At 39.7% G+C, this 19444-nt stretch overlaps 1 protein-coding gene across 1 annotated transcript in view; it reads left to right on the top strand.

The window, feature by feature from the left end:
• Positions 1-19444, top strand: part of Samd3 (sterile alpha motif domain containing 3) — a 58980-nt gene that overhangs the window by 20491 nt on the left and 19045 nt on the right. Inside the window, exons 4-6 of the mRNA XM_048354652.1 lie at positions 4376-4561; positions 4799-4883; positions 5432-5599. Coding sequence (XP_048210609.1) covers positions 4376-4561; positions 4799-4883; positions 5432-5599 — 439 coding nt within the window. The remainder of the gene's footprint in view (positions 1-4375; positions 4562-4798; positions 4884-5431; positions 5600-19444) is intronic.

The following is a 19444-nucleotide window of genomic DNA, read 5'->3' as shown; positions in this document are numbered from 1 at the left end:
TAGTTTAAATTTATTTGGTTCTTTTTCCTTTAATTGGACTATGCATATTCATGGTTCAGAATCACCCAAAAAGCTGAACAATTTGGTGCTTCTCTTCATGTGTACATTCTTTGCTGGGATGTTCTCCTCCTCGTCTACAGATACAGTTAGCCCAGATTCTTTCCACTAGGTCTGTGAGCCACAAAGACTCCAGATTTTCTGTGAAGGTTTTAGCCCTACAACTTGTTGTTTATACTCAGAATCAATACATTTTGATCAATCATTTCTCCCATCATTCTCTCCCTGCTACCACCTCCATCTTCACTCACGTTTCCTATTTTCATTTTCACATATGTACATTGAAAATTATGACTGTAGGGCTGGGGATATGGCCTAGTGGCAAGAGAGCTTGCCTCGTATACATGAGGCCCTGGGTTCAATTCCCCAGCACTACATATACAGAAAACGGCCAGAAGTGGTGCTGTGGCTCAAGTGGCAGAGTGCTAGCCTTGAGCAAAAGGAAGCCAGGGACAGTGCTCAGGCCCTGAGTTCAAGGCCCAGGACTTGCCAAAAAAAAAAAAAAAAAAAGAAAAGAAAATTATGACTGTACTTGCCCACCATTCCTTTCCATTCCTTGGCCCCTTAAGCCCTTCGATTTTTAAGTAGGATGCCATAGACCTTTGAGAAAGTAACCACAATGAAGCAACAGAAAAGAGATTTAAGATAAAGGAGATCAAGGAAAAGAAGAGCTTGTGTTTGGAGTTTAAGTAGGAAGTAGTAAATCCAGTAGGGAACCACAGAATCATTTCAAACTTCCACAGCACCTTCTTCCATATTCCCTGTTCATTCTTTAAAAAAAAAAAAAAAAGGTTGGGAGTGGGGCTTAGGGGTAGAGTGCTTGCCTAGGATGCATGAAGCCCTTGGTTCGATTCCTCAGCACCACATATACAGAAAAAGCTGGAAATGGTGCTGTGGCTCAAGTGGTAGAGTGCTAGCCTTGAGCAGAAAGAAGCCAGGGACAGTACTCAAGCCCTGAGTTCAAGCCCCAGAACTGGCAAAATCAGAAAAAAAAAAAAAAAGAATAAAGAAAATCCCTGGGCATCAGCTACACTAAGCAATGCTGTGTACACTATAGAAAGAAATAACTTCTGCCATGTGTAATATTTGTCTCTCTTCTGCTCCCTTCCAATGTTCAACTTCTCTTCTGCACATTCAGATGTTTTCTTAGGGAGTTGGTACTCAATTGAACCTGTCTTAACAGGATGATCTTCCTTACCCTATGCGAATTCCATTGAGATATACTGCCCACTTTGAGGGCAGAAGAAATGAATGATTTTCTACTCTTACTACAGTTACGCAAAGTTGGAGAGTTATTGAGCTTTTATTATTCATCTGATCATAAAAAATGGCATAGTCAAAAATATACTGTTTCAGTTAAAGGAGAGGAAAAAATAATAACCTGAAGTAATAGATATGTTGATTAATGATTCAATAACTAACCTTGAATATACACCATTTTATCATACATAATAAAACATTGTATCCTGCAAATACATAAAATTAGCATGTATTTGTTGTTAACTTGATTCAATGACTCTACCTTGAATATACACTATTTTATCATACATAATAGGACATTGTGTCCTATGAATACATAAAATTAGCATGTCTATTTCAACAACAATTTTTAAGTATAATAATGATACCAGCAGTTGTCAAACTGTTGGTTTAAATTTATTGTAAGTTGTATCTTATTACTTATATGAGCTGAGCATTTTGTACTGAGTAACTCAGATTCATTTAGACAGAAATCAGTGCTAAGCATTAATATGATTTTAAAGCTTTCTGGTTAATTTTATATGCACCTAGGTTTGAGATCCACTGAATTAGAGAGCTGGGTTGTTTTTGAGAGCTGTTATTTTGTAGTGGCATTTTTTTCAAAAATTCTGTGAAGTATGAACAGAAATATTAGCATTCTGTGTACTGGGGAGTTCTTTGTGCCCTGCACTTATTTTACAGTGGCTTCTTTCCCTGCTCTGCTCAACTCTAGCTCAGCAAATACTTATGAATAATTTTAACAGAATGATAAATATATATTATTTTGTCGGTCATGGGGCTTGAACTCTGGGCCTGGGCACTGTCCCTGAGCTCTTCAGCTCAAGGCTGTGGTCTACCACTTAAGCCACAGTGATACTTCATGTTTTCTGGTGGTTAATTGGAGATAAGAGTTTCACAGACTTTCCTGCCCCAGCTGGCTTTGAACTAAGATTCTCAGATCTCAGCCTCCTGTGTAACTATGATTATAGGCATGAGCCACCGGCTCCTGGTGATAAATATTTTTAATTTAATGCAAAAGTAATTTTACAGGTAGGAAATGGTTATTCTAGCAGTTGTTTCTAAATTAGATTGAATTACCTTCTGATGAGACTGACTTATGTAATATTCATTTTGATTTGCATTAGATAGGATAGCTTGGGTTACAGTCACTTCTAAACATGTGTAATATAGTTTCAATAAAAATAAAAAGACAATTTGGTACCTCTAATTTTGCCTGATAAGTCTACTTGAAGCATGATGGACTGTCTGTCTTTACTAGATCCTGTATGTGACTGTTTACATTCTGTGCTAAATAGAAATCAGCCTCTGCATTACTCTCTCTGTCTTTATGTAAAGGAGAAAACATATATGCAAGCATATATAAAACAAAACAGCAAAAAAGGGATGCTAGAATGTACTGAAACCACATTTTGTATGCTTAGTCACATTGCCTTCTTAAACCCTGGGAAGCCACAAAGCATAGGCAACAAAACTAACCCCTGTCTCTGTAAATAAGGAAGAGATGATTTGGCTGTAGGAGAAAGAAGCAAGACAATGAATTGTAGAAGCAAATGGGAAATGTACAAGAATAGCTGGTATATATTAGAGTTCCAATACATATTATTTGAGTGAATGAGTAAAATGAGAGAGAAATGTATTGGAAAATACTTTGGACTGGAGTAGAAATATATTTCTGAGAATTATCAGTTGCTGTGTTGAATCTGGTACTAAACTATCAGGGTGTTTATTGTAGCCAGTGGATTTTCCCACCAAAGGGGGAGGCAGTGAAAGAGCTTATCATAATGAGAGTGCTTTCTCCAGCTTTCTGATTCTGATACTGTTTTCTTTTAAAGAATGACCTATAGTGCTGAAAGAAATTTGAATATTTGAACTACCAAGATATCCATTGTTATGAGAAAATTAATCTAGTTTGGTTAGGAAATTTCTTTGTTTTCTATAATTCCTTCAGTTGGATCTCAGTCAAACCCATTGGTGAAATAGATTGAGAGCTACATGTTGCCTTTGATTAACTGATGCTTCTTTTTATACACTCAAGGGCCAGCCACCAATGTGAAAACTTTTAAAGTGTTCCTGAGACTTAATTATATGAACTATCTTACTGATGTTTAGTTCATGTGACGTAAAATTCACTTGTTCAAGTGAACAGTCAGTTAATTATAGTAAGTTTATGTATAGTAATTTTTGTGCGACTACCATAACAATGCATTTTTGGCTACCTTCAGACTTTAGGCATCCATGAATTAGCTTTTAGAATTGGTAGTTTTCTGTCATGTGTTGAAGAACCTTCCAGTAAATGAAAGCAGAGTATCTGATATTTGTTTTTAACTTAGTAACTCAGTGTTTTTATTGAAATAGAAAACAATTAGATTAGTTGGACCCTATATTTCACGACAAACAGAAGCAGAATAGAGTAGAAAATTTTTCTTAATCAGAAACCTAAGACTAATTTGTTGCAGGTCTCATTTGTTTTTATATAATTTTAATTTTCTATCTATCTTTCAGTTTTGAGCTGTGTTTTACAAGTCACCTCTTCAAGATACATGAGTTAATATTCTTTCCACCTGCAGGCTCTATTCTAAAAATCTGTATTTTAATGGACCTTAAAGAAAGGAATTGTAAGTATTGATGTAAGGTGCAAAAGGGAAAAATACCTGGAGACATTGGATAAGCCTTCAAATGTATGTGAGCAAATGAATGAATGGAAAATGCATCAATGACTTACTATATTCAGGTCTCAAGAAACTGGTTTGTGGGCTGGGGATATGGCCTAGTGGCAAGAGTGCTTGCCTCATATACATGAGGCCCTGGGTTCAATTCCCCAGCACCACATATACAGAAAACAGCCAGAAGTGGCACTGTGGCTCAAGTGGCAGAGTGCTAGCCTTGAGCAAAAAGAAGCCAGGGACAGTGCTCAGGCCCTGAGTCCAAGCCCCAGGACTGGCCAAAAAAAAAAAAAAAAAGAAAAGAAAAGAAACTGGTTTGTGTCACATGTTCTCACAGGGTAGAGGTTGTCCATTTATTTGAAGATTTCATTGTTCTCATGGTTTTTATTTCACAGAAGAAATGTGAAACAGGTTCTAGCAAGGAATAAAGCATTACAATGGACCAAGTCCTACATTTTACCTGAGTTTCCCTACGATGTCAGATGCATGCTAGCGGAGCAGCAGTGTCCGGATCATAGCATGAGGATACGGATCATCGAATTTCTCCAGGCTGACATGACTAAGTACTTGGATGGCTCACTGTAAGTAATAACAGCAGACCATCAGTGTTGGGAAAGGGTCTGCTTTCTGAGCAGAGTAAAAGTTCATTTAGAATCAAATCTTCAGACCTTAGATGACACATGATCGAAGTCCATCGTGCACAATATTCCAGTGTCTATTTTGTTTTATCGGAAGATTTCTCAAAAAGTGACTATAACATAGCCTCTTCTTGCATGTAGGCTCTTTGAAGTGAAATATATCTCTCTTGTGGTTAACAGGTATCCCACTACCCAGCAGTACAATGATGTGGTCAATGCCTTACTGCAGGCCCATCCTTTCCTGGATGAGGATGGTTGTGGCTTTGTAAGTGACCTGTGGTCTAGTCATCCTGTTCATCTCAGTCCACCTTAAAATAATAAATAGCTCATTTGACTTTCCTCAAAACGCAGTGCAGTTCACAAGATGGATCACATTAATCACTGGATCAGAGGGCCACCTGTTAATAGCTATTTCGGTAATATGTACTAGAGATATTCTAGATGTGGGACTTCCTGACTAAGGTTGTGATACTTTCTAAAGGGCAAGAAATAATCTTATGGGTACTTGTGATGTAAGACAAAAAAAAAAAAAAAAAGGTTACTTCTTCATGCCAAAACCTATTTTAATGGCAGTCCAATTGGTGCATGGGTGTGCCTCTCTGATTCCATTTCCTTAGCTATAATTTAGGATTATAATTTGTCTAACAATGTCCCAAAGTTATTGTAATGATAAATCAGAGGATAGATGCATTACCTCTGTGATCATGATTTCAAGCCCAGGGATGATAGACAAATAAAGATTTTTTAACGTTTATTTAACATTTTTTCTAATCTCTTGTAAAAAGTAAATAACTAGCCTGGTTGCTTTTACAGTTTTTGTGGAAACGAGCCCTCAAAGATCGTTTTAAATATGTTCGAAGGCCTATAGAAGATGATGAACAAGTAATGAGAAATAAGCACAAATTTGGACACCGAAGAGGCCAGACAAGGAAATGCCTTGCTGATAGAAGATTTGATGAAGTTAATATTGTACAGATAAAAGTAAGATTGAATCTTTAAATGTTCTTGCCACTTTGGCTGACTGATTGAGGGATAATAAGAAATAACTTTAAATCAAGACACCTTTAAAAAGTTAGAGGTGTAGTCCATCCAATTAAATCAATAGTTTACATGGCAAATAATGTGAGTAATGTCTCCAAAAGCAGCTTGAGGCAAGAATGTTACTGAATGTCTCATTGTCATTTTTTCACAATCTTTAAATAACTTGGAGAAACTCTTGAAGTTCTGGGCCTTTGAATGATTTCTCTTTCTTTAACTCTCTAAGCATTTTATGTTTGTGAGCTTTTTTCTTTTTCTTCTTCTTAGGTGACACAGAGCTTATTTTAAAATTATATTTTTATTATCGTTAAGTAATTGTACAAGGGAATTTCCATTCAGTAAATCATTTTATAAGTACAATGCACCTTGAGCTTGTCCTCACTTTCATTATTCTCCCTCATTTCTCCCAATCCAACTCTTCCCCTCAAATTTTTTCATTTCATAGGATTTGTATTAACTATTATGACTATAGTCTCCTCTTTGCTCTTATTCCTCTCTCCATTCATCTACTGGTACTGGGGCTTCAATTCTGGGTTTTGTGCTTGCTAGCCGACTCTCTTTTTGGTTGGGCCAGTTAGGACTGGGAACCTCCTATTTATGCTTTCTCACCTCTATAGCTACGATGATGAGTGCACACCATTTTGAGTCTTTTCTTTTGGTACGGGCCTTGAAAACACTTTTCCCCCCTGTGTTAGTGCCAGGCAGTCTGGAATACTTAGGGAGACACTGACTCCCTTTCTCCCCACCAAAATGAACAAACTAAAAAATCATGCTAAGATAGAAGTATGTTTTTTTTTAAAAATATTGTTCATCTTCTTAAACTGTCCTCTGGAAAATGATATTATTACATCATATATTACTTAGTTTTCTGCAAAAACATAATTGTCAGTACCTGAGAGTGGGAGTTCTTTTATAAGTGAATTTAAATTGTACCGTCTTGGTTTTTCTAATCCTGTATTGCATGTCCCACAAAAAGGACATCTGGAAATTGTGCTGGGCACTAGGACTCAAGGGTAAGTTCATGGGATCAGAAGTTACTCAGAGATGTACTCTAAATTCAAGCTCTTCCCTTTTGTCTGGGCATCATCTTTGAGCCAGTTTGTACACTCTCCTTTCTTTCTCAGAACATCTTAACTCTGGTAGGAACCAGTCTTCATGTTTTTTCAGACATGCCTAAACCCTAGGATAAGTCCTGTTAAGGCCACACAAGGTCCTTTCCAATAGAATTGAGGCCCTACCTTTCTGCCAACTAGGCTAAAGGAGAAATGGCTCATTGTTCAGATAAGAAAAGACAACATCAGCCACTACAAACAAATACTACTGCAAGGATTTATTTTTCTCCCCTCTTAATGATGGAGCTCAAAATTACTGATTTTTTGCATTAGCAACCTTAAGATTTTGTGTTCTATAAAGCCAGGCATTCTAAAAGGATAGCTTAAGTTTATACAGACATATGGCACACATGTTCCTTCATTTTTGCTTCTTCCATGGTGATGACACAAAGGATATAACTACTGAGAAGTAAGAATTGGAAAAAATCTCCCGGACAAAGAATTTATGTCACAGAAGTGGAACCTTCAGACTGATTACATGAGTTACTTTTAATCTCCACTTTGACTTTCTCACAACTCCTTTTCTGTTTCCTTTGGATTTCTAAAACTCTTAGAGATGTTTGACTTAAGACACCTTTATGTAATTTTCATATCTTTTAAATTTCTTTTTTTTTTGATGTCACTTCTTTTTTTTGTAATTTATGTATTAATTAAACACAAATTTTTCCCCAAGTTTTATTTATTTATTTGTTTATTTATTTATTTGTTTGTTTATTAATTGAACACAAATTTTTTGACAAGGTGTTGTGCAAAAAGGGTACAGTTACATAGTTGGGCAGTGTGTACATTTCTTGTGGTATCTTACGCCCTGTTTTTCTATCTCTTCTCTAGGTCAGGTAGACATATATACAATATACAATGTATCAAGAACATATACAGTATCCCGTGGCCACGCCCAAGAAAGTTCGCCTAGGGCTTTAAATGTAATGTCGATATTAGACCATATGTCGACAGTAGTCTTATATGAACGCACATACATAGCATTTGAGCTATTATATTCCACTGAGAGGTCAATTTTTGATCTTTATATGTTGAGTAGTTGTTTGGTTTTAGTTACATAGTGTTGGGTCGCTGACCCAATCCTGTGGGAAATACCATTTGACAAGCAGTTTTTGGTTTCACAGACCTGGTCTCTACTGTCTCTCCCTTACCCCATCTTAACAGTCATATATCAGGGAGATCATGCCCCTTTGTTTTCTGAGTTCTAGGCTTGTCTAGAACTTGTTGAAGTTCTGACCATTTCCCTGCGAATAACAGTATTTCACCATTCCTAATCGCTATGTAGTATTCCATTGTGTATAGGTACCATATTTTTTGTTTTTATTTATTTATTTATTTATTTTTTTATTAATTGGACATAAATTTTTTTACAAGGTGTTGTGCAAAGAGGGTGCAGTTACATAGTAGGGCAGTGTGTACATTTCTTATGATATCTTACAACCTGTTTTTCTATCCCTTGTCTAGGTCAGGTTGACATATATGCAATATACAATGTATCAAGAACATATACAGTATTCACAGACTTGGTCTCTACTGTCTCTCCGTCTCCCTTTGTTAACAGTCATATATCAGGGAGATAATGCCCCTTTGTTTTCTGTGTTCTAGGCTTGTCTCACTCAACATTATTTGTTCGAGTTCCGACCATTTCCCTGCAAATAACAATATTTCACCATTCCTAATCGCTATGTAGTATTCCATTGTGTATAAGTACCATATTTTTTGGATCCATTCGTCTGTGGAGGGGCATCTGGGTTGTTTCCATATTTTAGCTATTGTGAATTGTGCCGCGATAAACATGGTAGTACAAATGCCTTTTTGATATCTTGGATTTTGCTGTTTAGGATAGATGCCTAGGAGTGGTATGGCTGGGTCATAGGGTAGGTCTATATTGAGCTTTTTGAGAAACCTCCATACTGTTCTCCAAAGTGGTTGTACTAATTTGCACTCCCACCAACAATGGAGAAGGGTTCCTCTTTCCCCACAGCCCCTCCAGCATTTGTTGTTTCCTGAGTTCAGAGTATAGGCCATTCTAACTGGGGTGAGGTGGTATCTCAGGGTTGTTTTTATTTGCATTTCCTTTACTAGCAGGGATGTTGAGCATTTCCTCATATGTTTCTTTGCCATTTTTATATCTTCTCTTGTGAAGTCTCTCTTTAGCTCTTTTGCCCATTTCCTAATAGGTTTATTGGGCTTGGAGGGGCTTAGTTTTTTGAGTTCTCTGTAGATGACCGATATCAGGCCTTTGTCTGTTGCTGTGCTGGTAAATATCCTTTCCCATATGGTTGGCTGTCTTTCTATTTTGGTGGCTATGTCCTTAGCTGTGCAGAAACTTTTTAATTTGTAGTAGTCCCATTTGTCGAGTCTTTCTCCTATTTGTTGTGCCCCTGGGACTCTATTCAGGAAGTTCCTTCCTGTGCCTATAAGTTCTAGTGTCTTTCCTACTCTGTCCTTCAGTAGTTTCAAGGATTCAGGTCTGATGTTGAGGTCCTTGATCCATTTTGAGTTGATCTTGGTGCATGGTGATAGGCTTGGGTCTACTTTGAGTTTTCTGCATATGGCTGCCCAGTTCTCCCAGCACCAGTAGTTGAAGAGGCTATGTTTATTCCATTGTATATCTTTAGCTCCTTTGTCGAATATCAGCTGATTGTAAGAGTGCGGTTTTATTTCTGGGTCTTCAATTCTAATCCATTGGTCTTCCGATCTGTTTTTATACCAATACCATGCTGTTTTTGTTATGATGGCCTTGTAGTAGATCTTGAAGTCAGGTATTGTGATACCTCCTGCATTGCTTTTTTTGCCTAGAATTGCTTTGGCTATTCTAGGTCTTTTGCTGTTCCATATGAATTTATGGATTGGTTTCTCTATTTCAGTGAAGAATGTGGCTGGGATTTTGATAGGTATTGCATTGAATTTGTATAACAATTTGGGCAATATGGCCATTTTCACTATATTGATTCTGCCTACCCATGAGCATGGGAGGTCTTTCCATCTCCTTGTGTCTTCTTTGATTTCCCTTATTAGATTTTTGTAGTTTTCATTGAATAGGTCCGTCACGTCCTTGGTTAAGTTGATCCCTAGGTACTTTATTCTTTTTTTGGCTACTGTAAATGGAATTGTTTCCATAATTTCCTTTTCTGTTTGTCTATTGCTGGTGTACAGAAAGGCTGCTGACTTTTGTGGGTTGATTTTATATCCTGCTACTTTGCCAAATTGGTTTATTAGGTGTAGGAGTTTGGGTACTGAGGTTTTTGGGTCCTTCAGATACAAGATCATGTCGTCTGCGAATAGGGATAACTTGATTTCTTCCTTGCCGATGTGGATCCCTTTGATGTCCTCCTCTTGCCTTATTGCTATGGCTAGGGATTCCAGCACTATGTTGAACAGAAGTGGGGAGAGTGGGCATCCTTGTCTTGTTCCTGATTTTAGGGGGAATGACTTAAGTTTCTCTCCATTTAATATGATATTAGCAGTTGGTCTGTTGTATATGGCTTTTATTGTTTTGAGGAATGTTCCATCTATTCCTGTTCTCTCCAAAGTTTTTAATAGGTATGGATGTTGTATTTTGTCAAAGGCTTTTTGGGCATCGACTGAGATAACAATGTGATTCTTGATTTTAGTTCTGTTTATGTGGTGAATTACGTTGATTGATTTACGGATGTTGAACCATCCTTGTGACTGAGGGATGAAGCCTACTTGGTCATGATGTATGATATTCTTGATCACTTTCTGGATCCTATTAGCTAATATTTTATTGAGGAGCTTTGCATCTGTGTTCATTAGTGATATTGGTCTGTAGTTCTCTTTTTTTGTTGGGTCTTTGCCTGGTTTGGGAATTAGTATGATATTAGCTTCGTAGAATGAGTTTGGAATTTCTCCCTCCATTTCTATTTCGCGGAAGAGTTTGAGGAGTATTGGAATTAGCTCCTCACTAAAGGTTTTGTAGAATTCGTTGGTGAATCCATCTGGGCCTGGGCTTTTCTTAGTAGGGAGGTTCTTGATTACCTCCTGTATCTCACCGTAAGTTATTGGTTTATTTAGCTGATTTATTTCTTCTTGGTTCAGTTTGGGCAGTTTGTACTTCTCTAAGAATTGATCCATTTCTGTAGAATTATTGTTTTTTGCTGAGTAGAGGTTTTGGAAATAGCTCCTTATGATTGTTTGAATATCGTGTGTACTTGTTGTAATTTTTCCTGTGGAGTCCCTGATTTTACGAATATGAGTCTCTTCTCTTCTTTTTTTTGTAAGTCTTGCAAGGGGTCTGTCAATTTTGTTTATTTTCTCAAAGAACCAGCTTTTAGTCTTATTTATTTGTTGAATGGTCTTTCTATTTTCAATCAGATTTATCTCTTCTTTAATCTTTGTGATCTCTCCCCTCCTAGTCGTTTTAGATTCTGTCATTTCTTGTTTCTCCAGTTGTTTTAGTTTCATCGTGAGGGTATTCACCTGCTCTGCTTCCATTCTTTTAATGTGGGTGCTGAGTGCAATGATCTTGCCCCTCAGAACTGCCTTAGCTGTGTCCCATAGGTTTCTTTGTGATGTGTTTTCTTTGTCATTGTGGCTTATGAATTCGTTGATTTCATCTTTAATTTGATCTGTGGCCCAAGTGTTGGATAGCAGCGTGGGGTTTAGCCTCCAAGAGTGTGTATAGGCTCTGTGGTATCCTTTGTTGTTGAGGGTTACCTTTAATCCACTGTGATCAGATATAATACATGGGATGACGTCAATACTTTTGTATTTGCTGAGGTTCTTTGTGTGGGCTATGACGTGGTCTATTTTGGAATATGATCCATGGGCTGCTGAAAAGAAGGTGTATTGGGTCTCTGTGGGGTGAAAGGTTCTATATAGGTCTGTTAGATCCATTTGGGAAATGGTGTTATTTAGGTCCTCCGCTCCCTTACTAATCCTCTGGGTGTTGGATCTGTCTTGGAGAGAGAGGAGTATTAAAGTCACCCACTATGATTGTGTTTGCGTCTATCTTGCTCTGTAATTCTTTGAGAATTTGCTTGACATATGTCGGGCCTCTTTTGTTTGGTGAGTATACATTTATCACCGTGATTTCTTGATTCTGTATTTTTCCTTGTATTAATATGTAGTGTCCTTCTTTGTCTTTTTGAGTGGACTTTAAAGAGAAGTCAAGCTTGTCTGAGATCAGGATGGCTACACCTGCCGTTTTGGTGGATGCATTTGCTTGGTAGATCTTGCTCCATCCTTTCACTCGAAGCCTGTTTTTGTCCCTTGCTGTAAGGTGGGTCTCTTGTAGACAGCAGATGTCAACTTTTTGTTTGCGAATCCATTCTGCCAGTCTGCTCCTCTTTATCGGGGAGTTTAAACCATTTATATTTAAAGAGATCAAGGATAAGGGTGTTTTTTCTCCTTCCATTTTCTTGGTGGGCTGTTTTTTCTTCTTTTTTTTTTTTTTCTTCTTGTCTTTAGTGAGCTTGTGTTTCTGCTGGACTTTGGCTATTGAAGTTTCTTTCTGATTCTGTCTGTGTGTCTTTTACGATCTCTGTTGGGTGGGGTTCCCCTCTTAATATTCGCTGTAGGGCTGGTTTTTTATTCACATACTCCTTTAGCTCCTCTTTGGTGTGGAAAGATCTGGTTCTCCCTTCGAATGTGAACTCCAATTTCGCTGGATATTTGATCCGAGGTTGTAAATTGTTATTCTGGAGTACTTGGATGGTGTTCTTCCACTCGCTTCGAGCTTGGTAAGTTTGTGTGGATAAGTCGGATGTTATTCGAATCCTCTTCCCATTGAAAAAAGTTTCCTTCTTCGCTTTGGCTGAATTCAGAATTTGCTCTTTAATCTTGAGGTCTGTAGTCTTGAATATTATGTGCCTTGGGGTGGCTTTCCTGGGGTCTGGCCTGCCAGGTGTCCTATAGGCTTCGGTTACCTGGATGGGGTCCCCTGTGAGATTGGGGAAGTTTTCTGCAATAACTTTATTGAGAACATGATTAAGCCCTCTGCTCTGGTATTCGGCTCCTTCTTCTATTCCAATTATGCGCAGATTATATCTCTTGTCTTTGTCCATTAGTTCCTGGATTAGTCTTCCCTGAAGCTTCACCTTTTCTTGGAGTGTGGTCATTTTCTGGTTGTTGTCAGCTGCTTCATCGTCCAGGCGAGAGATTCTGGATTCTATATGGTCTACTCTTTGTGTCATGGTTTCAATTGCGGAGTTTATGGATGTCAGAGAGCTATTTATGGTTGTCATATCAGCTCTGATCGTGGAGATTTCTTCCTTTAAAGAGTTGTATTTTAAATCTATTTTTTCATGCATTTCAATTCTTAGGATGTGGAGATTTTCTTTAAAGGCAGCTTGCATTGTATCCATTTTTGCTTCCATTTCTTTAAAGCAGGTTTGCATTGTATCCAGTTTTGCTTCCATTTCTTTCTTGGCTTCCTGGGTGTCCTTCCAGATTTCCGCTCTAAATTCCTGGAATTGTTTTCTGATTTCATTTCTGACACTTTCGATCATTCCTGTTAACATGGCCTCATTTGCTTTTTTAGTCTCCATCTCCTCTTCAGTCGTGCTGCTTTTTGGAGCTGGCGAGTTGGCTTGCCCTTTGATGAACTGAGTTATGTTTCTTTGTGATTTGCGCATCTGGAGATCTGGATGGCTTCTCAGGTTTGGTTTGTAGCTCCTCCCTCCCTCCTGTGTAGACGTGTCTACGGCAGCAGGTGCTGTCGCTGTGTCCCCGCCCACCAGTGCAGGGTACGCCTACCAGAGCGGGCGCTGTCGCCGGGGGCCCCGCCCTCCTGTGCGCTGTGCGTTCAGTGCAACAGGCACTTCGGCGGGATATGCCTCCCAGAGCAAGTCCTGGGTTGTTGGGTTGTGCTTGCGCCCTCCCACGAGTCCGTTGGGGGGGGGGTACGTGTGGGGCCCAGTGGGATCGACTGTCCGGGTGTGGCTTGGCACCTTCAGACCTCACCTCCGCTGTGAGGAGGGGGGACGTGATCAGGCTCAAGTGACCCTGCTGGGCTGGTATTGCCCACCAGCGCCTGTGGTTTTAGTTGTAAGAGTCTGCGAGGTCCAGGCGCCTCAGGTGGGGTTTGCACAACCGGCCGTCCCCCGGCCCCTGTTGGGAAGGGGGCGGGGCCGGTTCTGCCAGTTCAGGAACCTGTGGGGTGTTGGTGCTGCTGAGCCCTTCCCCTGCTAAACTGACTTCCCAGCGCCTGATGGGAGTTTCCCCGCCTGATTTGTGGGTTCTTTGTTCCCTCAGGGGTGGGGGAGGGGGGAGGGGAGGGCACTCACTTTTGCTGCTTTGTGTGTGTGTCCCTCGCAGCCGTTGGCCCTCCAGGGGTTGGCTAAGTGTCGTGGTGGCTTCCCTGGTTCCCGATTTCTGCCGCGCTGGGTTCCCTTGTCCAAACCCGGTGTGGACCCGAACTTCTCGTCGCTGCCGGGGTGTCTTGGTCCGCACCCTGCCTTGTGTCCGTGGGGTCTCCCCCTATATGAATTCTGCGCTCCTGGCAGCCTGTCTGCCGATCGCCGGGTTCCCCTTTCCCAGCCTGACCCTGTTTGGGCCAGGGTCGGCTGGAGGGGGGAGGGTGCCCCGGTGAATCTCCGGCTCCGTGTAGGTTTTTGGTTCTTCTTTTTTGCTCCTTTTTGTTTTCCTCTAGGTACCATATTTTTTGGATCCATTCATATGTGGAGGGGCATCTGGGTTGTTTCCATATTTTGGCTATTGTGAATTGTGCAGTGATAAACATGGAAGTACAAATGTCTTTTTGATATCTTGGGGTTTGCTGTTCAGGAAAGATGCGGAAGAATGGTATGGCTGGGTCATAGGGTAGGTCTATATTGAGCTTTTTGAGAAATCTCCATACTGTTCTCCAAAGTGGTTGTACTAATTTGCACTCCAACAATGGAGAAGGGTTCCTCTTTCCCTCACCCCCTCCAGCATTTGTTGTTGCCTGAGTTCAGAGTATAGGCCACTCTAACTGGAGTGAGGTGGTATCTCAGAGTTGTTTTTATTTGCATTTCCTTTACTACCAGGGATGTTGAACATTTCCTCATATGTTTCTTTGCCATTTTTATCTCTTCTCTTGTGAAGTCTCTCTTTATCTCCTTTGCCCATTTCCTAGTTGGTTTATTGGGCTTGGAGGGGCTTAGTTTATTGAGTTCTCTGTAGATGACAGACATTAGGCCTTTGTCTGTTGCTGTGCTGGTAAAGATCCTTTCCCATATGGTTGGCTGTCTTTCTGTTTTGGTGGCTATGTCATTAGCTATGCAGAAACTTTTTAATTTGTAGTAGTCCCATTTGTCGAGTCTCTCCCCTATCTGTTGTGCCCCTGGGACTATATTCAGGAAGTTCCTTCCTGTGCCTATAAGTTCTAGTGTCTTCCCTACTCTGTCCTTCAGTAGTTTCAAGGATTCAGGTCTGATATTGAGGTCCCTGATCCATTTTGAGTTGATTTTGGTGCCTGGTGATAGGCTTGGGTCTACTTTGAGTTTTCTGCATATGGCTGCCCAGTTCTCCCAGCACCAGTAGTTGAAGAGGCTCTGTTTATTCCATTGTATGTCTTTAGCTCCTTTGCCGAATATCAGCTGATTGTAAGAGTGCGGTTTTATTTCTGGATCTTCAATTGTAATCCATTGGTCTTCCGGTCTGTTTTTATACCAATACCAGGCTGTTTTTGTTATGATGGTCCTAAAGTAGAGATTGAAGTCTGGTATTGTGATACCTCCTGCACTGCTTTTTTTTTTGCCTAGAATTGCTTTGGCTATTCTAGGTCTTTTGCTGTTCCATATGAATTTATGGATTGCTTTCTCTATTTCAGTGGAGAATGTAACTGGGGTTTTGATAGGGATTGCATTGAATTTGTATAACAATTTGGGCAATATGGCCATTTTCACTATATTGATTCTGCCTACCCATGAGCATGGGATGGCTTTCCATCTCCTTGTGTCTTCTTTGATTTCCCTTATTAGATTTTTATAGTTCTCATTAAATAGGTCTGTCACGTCCTTGGTTAGGTTGATCCCTAGGTACTTTATTCTATTTTGGCTACTGTAAATGGAATTGTTTCCATAATTTCCTTTTCTGCTTGTACATTGCTGGTGTAGAGAAAAGCTGCTGACTTTTGTGGATTGATTTTGTATCCTGCTACTTTGCCAAAATTGGTTTATTAGGTGTAGGAGTTTGGGGACTGAGTTTTTTGGGTCCTTCAGATATAAAATCATGTCGTCTGTGAATAGGGATAGATTGATTTCTTACTTGCCGATGTGGATCCCTTTGATGTCCTCCTCTTGCCATATTGCTATGGCTAGGGATTCCAGCACTATGTTGAAAAGAAGTGGGGAGAGTGGGCATCCTTTTCTTGTTCCTGAGTTTAGGGGGAATGATTTAAGTTTTTCTACATTTAATATGATGTTAGCAGTTGGTCTGCTGTATATGGCTTTTATTGTTTTGAGGAATGTTCCATCTATTCCTGTTCTCTCCAGGACTTTTAATAAGTATGGATGTTGTATTTTGTCAAAGGCTTTTTGGGCATCGACTGAGATAACAATATGATTCTTGATTTTAGTTCTGTTGATGTGGTGAATTACATTGATTGATTTACGGATGTTGAACCATCCTTGTGTCTGTGGGATGAAGCCTACTTGGTCATGATGTATAATTTTCTTGATCAGTTTCTGGATCCTGTTAGCTAATATTTTACTGAAGAGCTTTGCGTCTGTGTTCATTAGTGATATTGGTCTGTAGTTCTCTTTTTTTGTTGGGTCTTTGCCTGGTTTGGGAATGAGTATGATATTAGCTTCATAGAATGAGTTTGAGATTTCTCCCTCTGTTTCTATTTCACAGAAGAGTTTGAGGAGTATTGGTATTAGCTCCTCACTAAAGGTTTTATAGAATCCATTGGTGAATCCACCTGGGCCTGGGCTTTTCTTTGTTGGGAGGTTCTTGATTACCCCTTGTATCTCGCTGTAAGTTATTGGTTTATTTAGTTGATTTATTTCTTCTTGATTCTTTGGGCAGTTTATACTTCTCTAAGAATTGATCCATTTCTGTAAAATTATTGTTTTTTAGTGAGTAGAGGTTCTGGAAATAGTTCCTTATGATTATTTGAATATCGTGTGTACTTCTTGTTATTTTTCCGGTTGAGTCCCTTATTTTACGTATATGTCTTTTCTCTTCTTTTTTTTTGTAACTCTTCTTTTTTTTTGTAAGTCTTGCGAGGGTCTGTCAATTTTATTTATTTTCGCAAAGAACCAGCTTTTAGTCTTATTTATTTGTTGAATGGTCTATTTTCAATCAGATTTATCTCTTCTTTAATCTTTGTGATCTCTCTCCTCCCAGTCATTTTAGATTCAGTCATTTCTTGTTTCTCCAGTTGTTTTAGTTTCATCGTGAGGTTATTCACCTGCTCTGCTGCCATTCTTTTGATGTGAGTGCTGAGGGCAATGATCTTGCCCCTCAGTACTGCCTTAGCTGTGTCCCATAGGTTTCTTTGTGATGTATTTTCATTGTCATTGTGGCTTATGAATTTGTTGATTTCATCTTTAATTTGGTCTGTGGCCCAAGTGTTGGATAACAGTATAGGGGTTAGCCTCCAAGAATGTGTATAGCCTCTGTGGTAACCATTGTTACTGAGGGTTACCTTTAATCCACTGTGGTCAGATATAATACATGGGATGACGTCAATACTTTTGTATTCGCTGAGGTTCTTTGTGTGGGCTATGACATGGTCTATTTTGGAGTATGACCCATGGGCTACTGAGAAGAAGGTGTATTGGGTCTCTGTAGGGTGGAAGATTCTGTGTAGATCTGTCAGATCCATTTGGGATATGGTGTTACTTAGGTCCTCAGCTCCCTTGCTGATCCTCTGGGTGTTGGATCTGTCTCTTGGAGAGAGTGGGGTATTAAAGTCTCCCACTATGATTGTGTTTGGGTCTATCTTGTTTTGTAGTTCTGTGAGAATTTGCTTGACATATGTAGGGCCTCTTTTGTTCGGTGAGTATACATTTATCACCGTGATGTCTTGGTTCTGGATTTTTTCTTTTTTCTTTTTTTTTTGGCCAGTCCTGGGGCTTGGACTCAGGGCCTGAGCACTGTCCCTGGCTTCTTTTTGCTCAAGGCTAGCACTCTGCCAATTGAGCCACAGCGCCCCCTCTGGCCATTTTCTGTATATGTGGTGCTGGGGAATTGAACCCAGGGCCTCATGTATATGTGGCAAGCACTCTTGTCACTAGGCCGTATTCCCAGCCCTCTTTTTTTTTTTTTTTTAACTTTTTTTTTTTTTTTTTTTTTTTTTGGCCAGTCCTGGGGCTTGGACTCAGGGTCTGAACACTGTCCCTGGTTTCTTTTTGCTCAAGGCTAGCACTCTGCCGCTTGAGCCACAGCGCCACTTCTGGCCATTTTCTGTATATGTGGTGCTGGGGAATTGAACCCAGGGCCTCATGTATACGAGGCAAGCGCTCTTGCCACTAGGCCATATTCCCAGCCCTGGATTTTTTCTTGTATTAAAATGTAGTGACCTTTTTGTCTTTTTGAGTAGATCTTAATGAAAAGTCCAGCTTGTCTGAGATCAGGATGGCTACTCCTGTTGTTTTGGTAGGTGCGTTTGCTTGGAAGATCTTGCTCCATCCTTTCATTCGGAGCCTGTTTGTATCCCTTGCTGTAAGGTGGGTCTCTTGTAGACAACAGATGGCAACTTTTTCTTTGCAGATCCACTCTGCCAGTCTGCTCCTCTTTATTGGAGCGTTTATACCGTTTATATTCAAAGAGATCAAGGATAAGAGTGTTTTTTCTCCTTCCATTTTCTTGTTGGTCTGTTTTTCCTCTTTTTTTTTTTTCTTGTCTTTAGTGAGCTGCTCTTTCTGTTGGGCTCTGGCTTTCTGTTTCTGTCTGTGTGTCCTGTACGATTTCTGTTTGGTGGAATTCCCCTCTTAGAATTTGCTGTAGGGCTGGTTTTTTATTCACATACTCCTTTGGATCCTCTTTGCTAAGGAAAGATCTGGTTTTCCCCTTGAATGTGAACTCCAACTTCACTGGATATTTTATTCTAGGTTGGCAGTTGTTGGCCTGTAGAACTTGGATGGTGTTTTTCCATTCTCTTTGCTCGTGGTAGGTTTGTGTGGAGAGGTCTGCTGTTATTCAGATACTCTTCCCATTGTAATAAATTTGTAATAAATTTCTTTCTTCGTTTTGGCTGCATTCAAAACTTGCTCTTTATTCTTGAGATCTGAAGTCTTGAATATTATGTGCCTTGGCATGGCTTTTCTAGGATCTGGTCTGCCAGGTGTCCTATAGGCTTCGGTTACCTGGATGGGGTCCCTTGCAAGATTGGGGAAGTTTTCTGCAATCACTTTATTGAGGATATTTTGAAGCCCTCTGCTCTGGTATTCGGCTCCTTCTTCGATTCCAATTATGCTCAGATTATATCTCTTGTCTTTGTCCATTAGCTCCTGTATTAGTCTGCCCTGAAGTTTCACCGTTTCTTGGAGTGTGGTAATTTTCTGGTTCTTATTGCCTGCATCATTGTCCAAGAGAGAGATTCTGGATTCCATATGGTCAATTCTTTGTGCTGTGGATTCAGTTGTGGAGTTTATGGATGTCAGAGAGCTATTTATGGTTGCCAGATCAGCTCTGATCTTGGAAATTTCTTCCTTTAAAGAGTTGTATTTTACATCTATTTTTTCATGCATTTCACTTCTCAGGATGTTAAGGTCTTCTTTAA

This window comes from Perognathus longimembris, chromosome 9 (genome assembly GCF_023159225.1).
Source record: "Perognathus longimembris pacificus isolate PPM17 chromosome 9, ASM2315922v1, whole genome shotgun sequence".
In the NCBI taxonomy this organism is placed as follows: Eukaryota; Metazoa; Chordata; class Mammalia; order Rodentia; family Heteromyidae; genus Perognathus; species Perognathus longimembris.
Note: the sequence above shows the minus strand (reverse complement) of the source record. Positions and strands in the feature narration are given on the sequence as shown.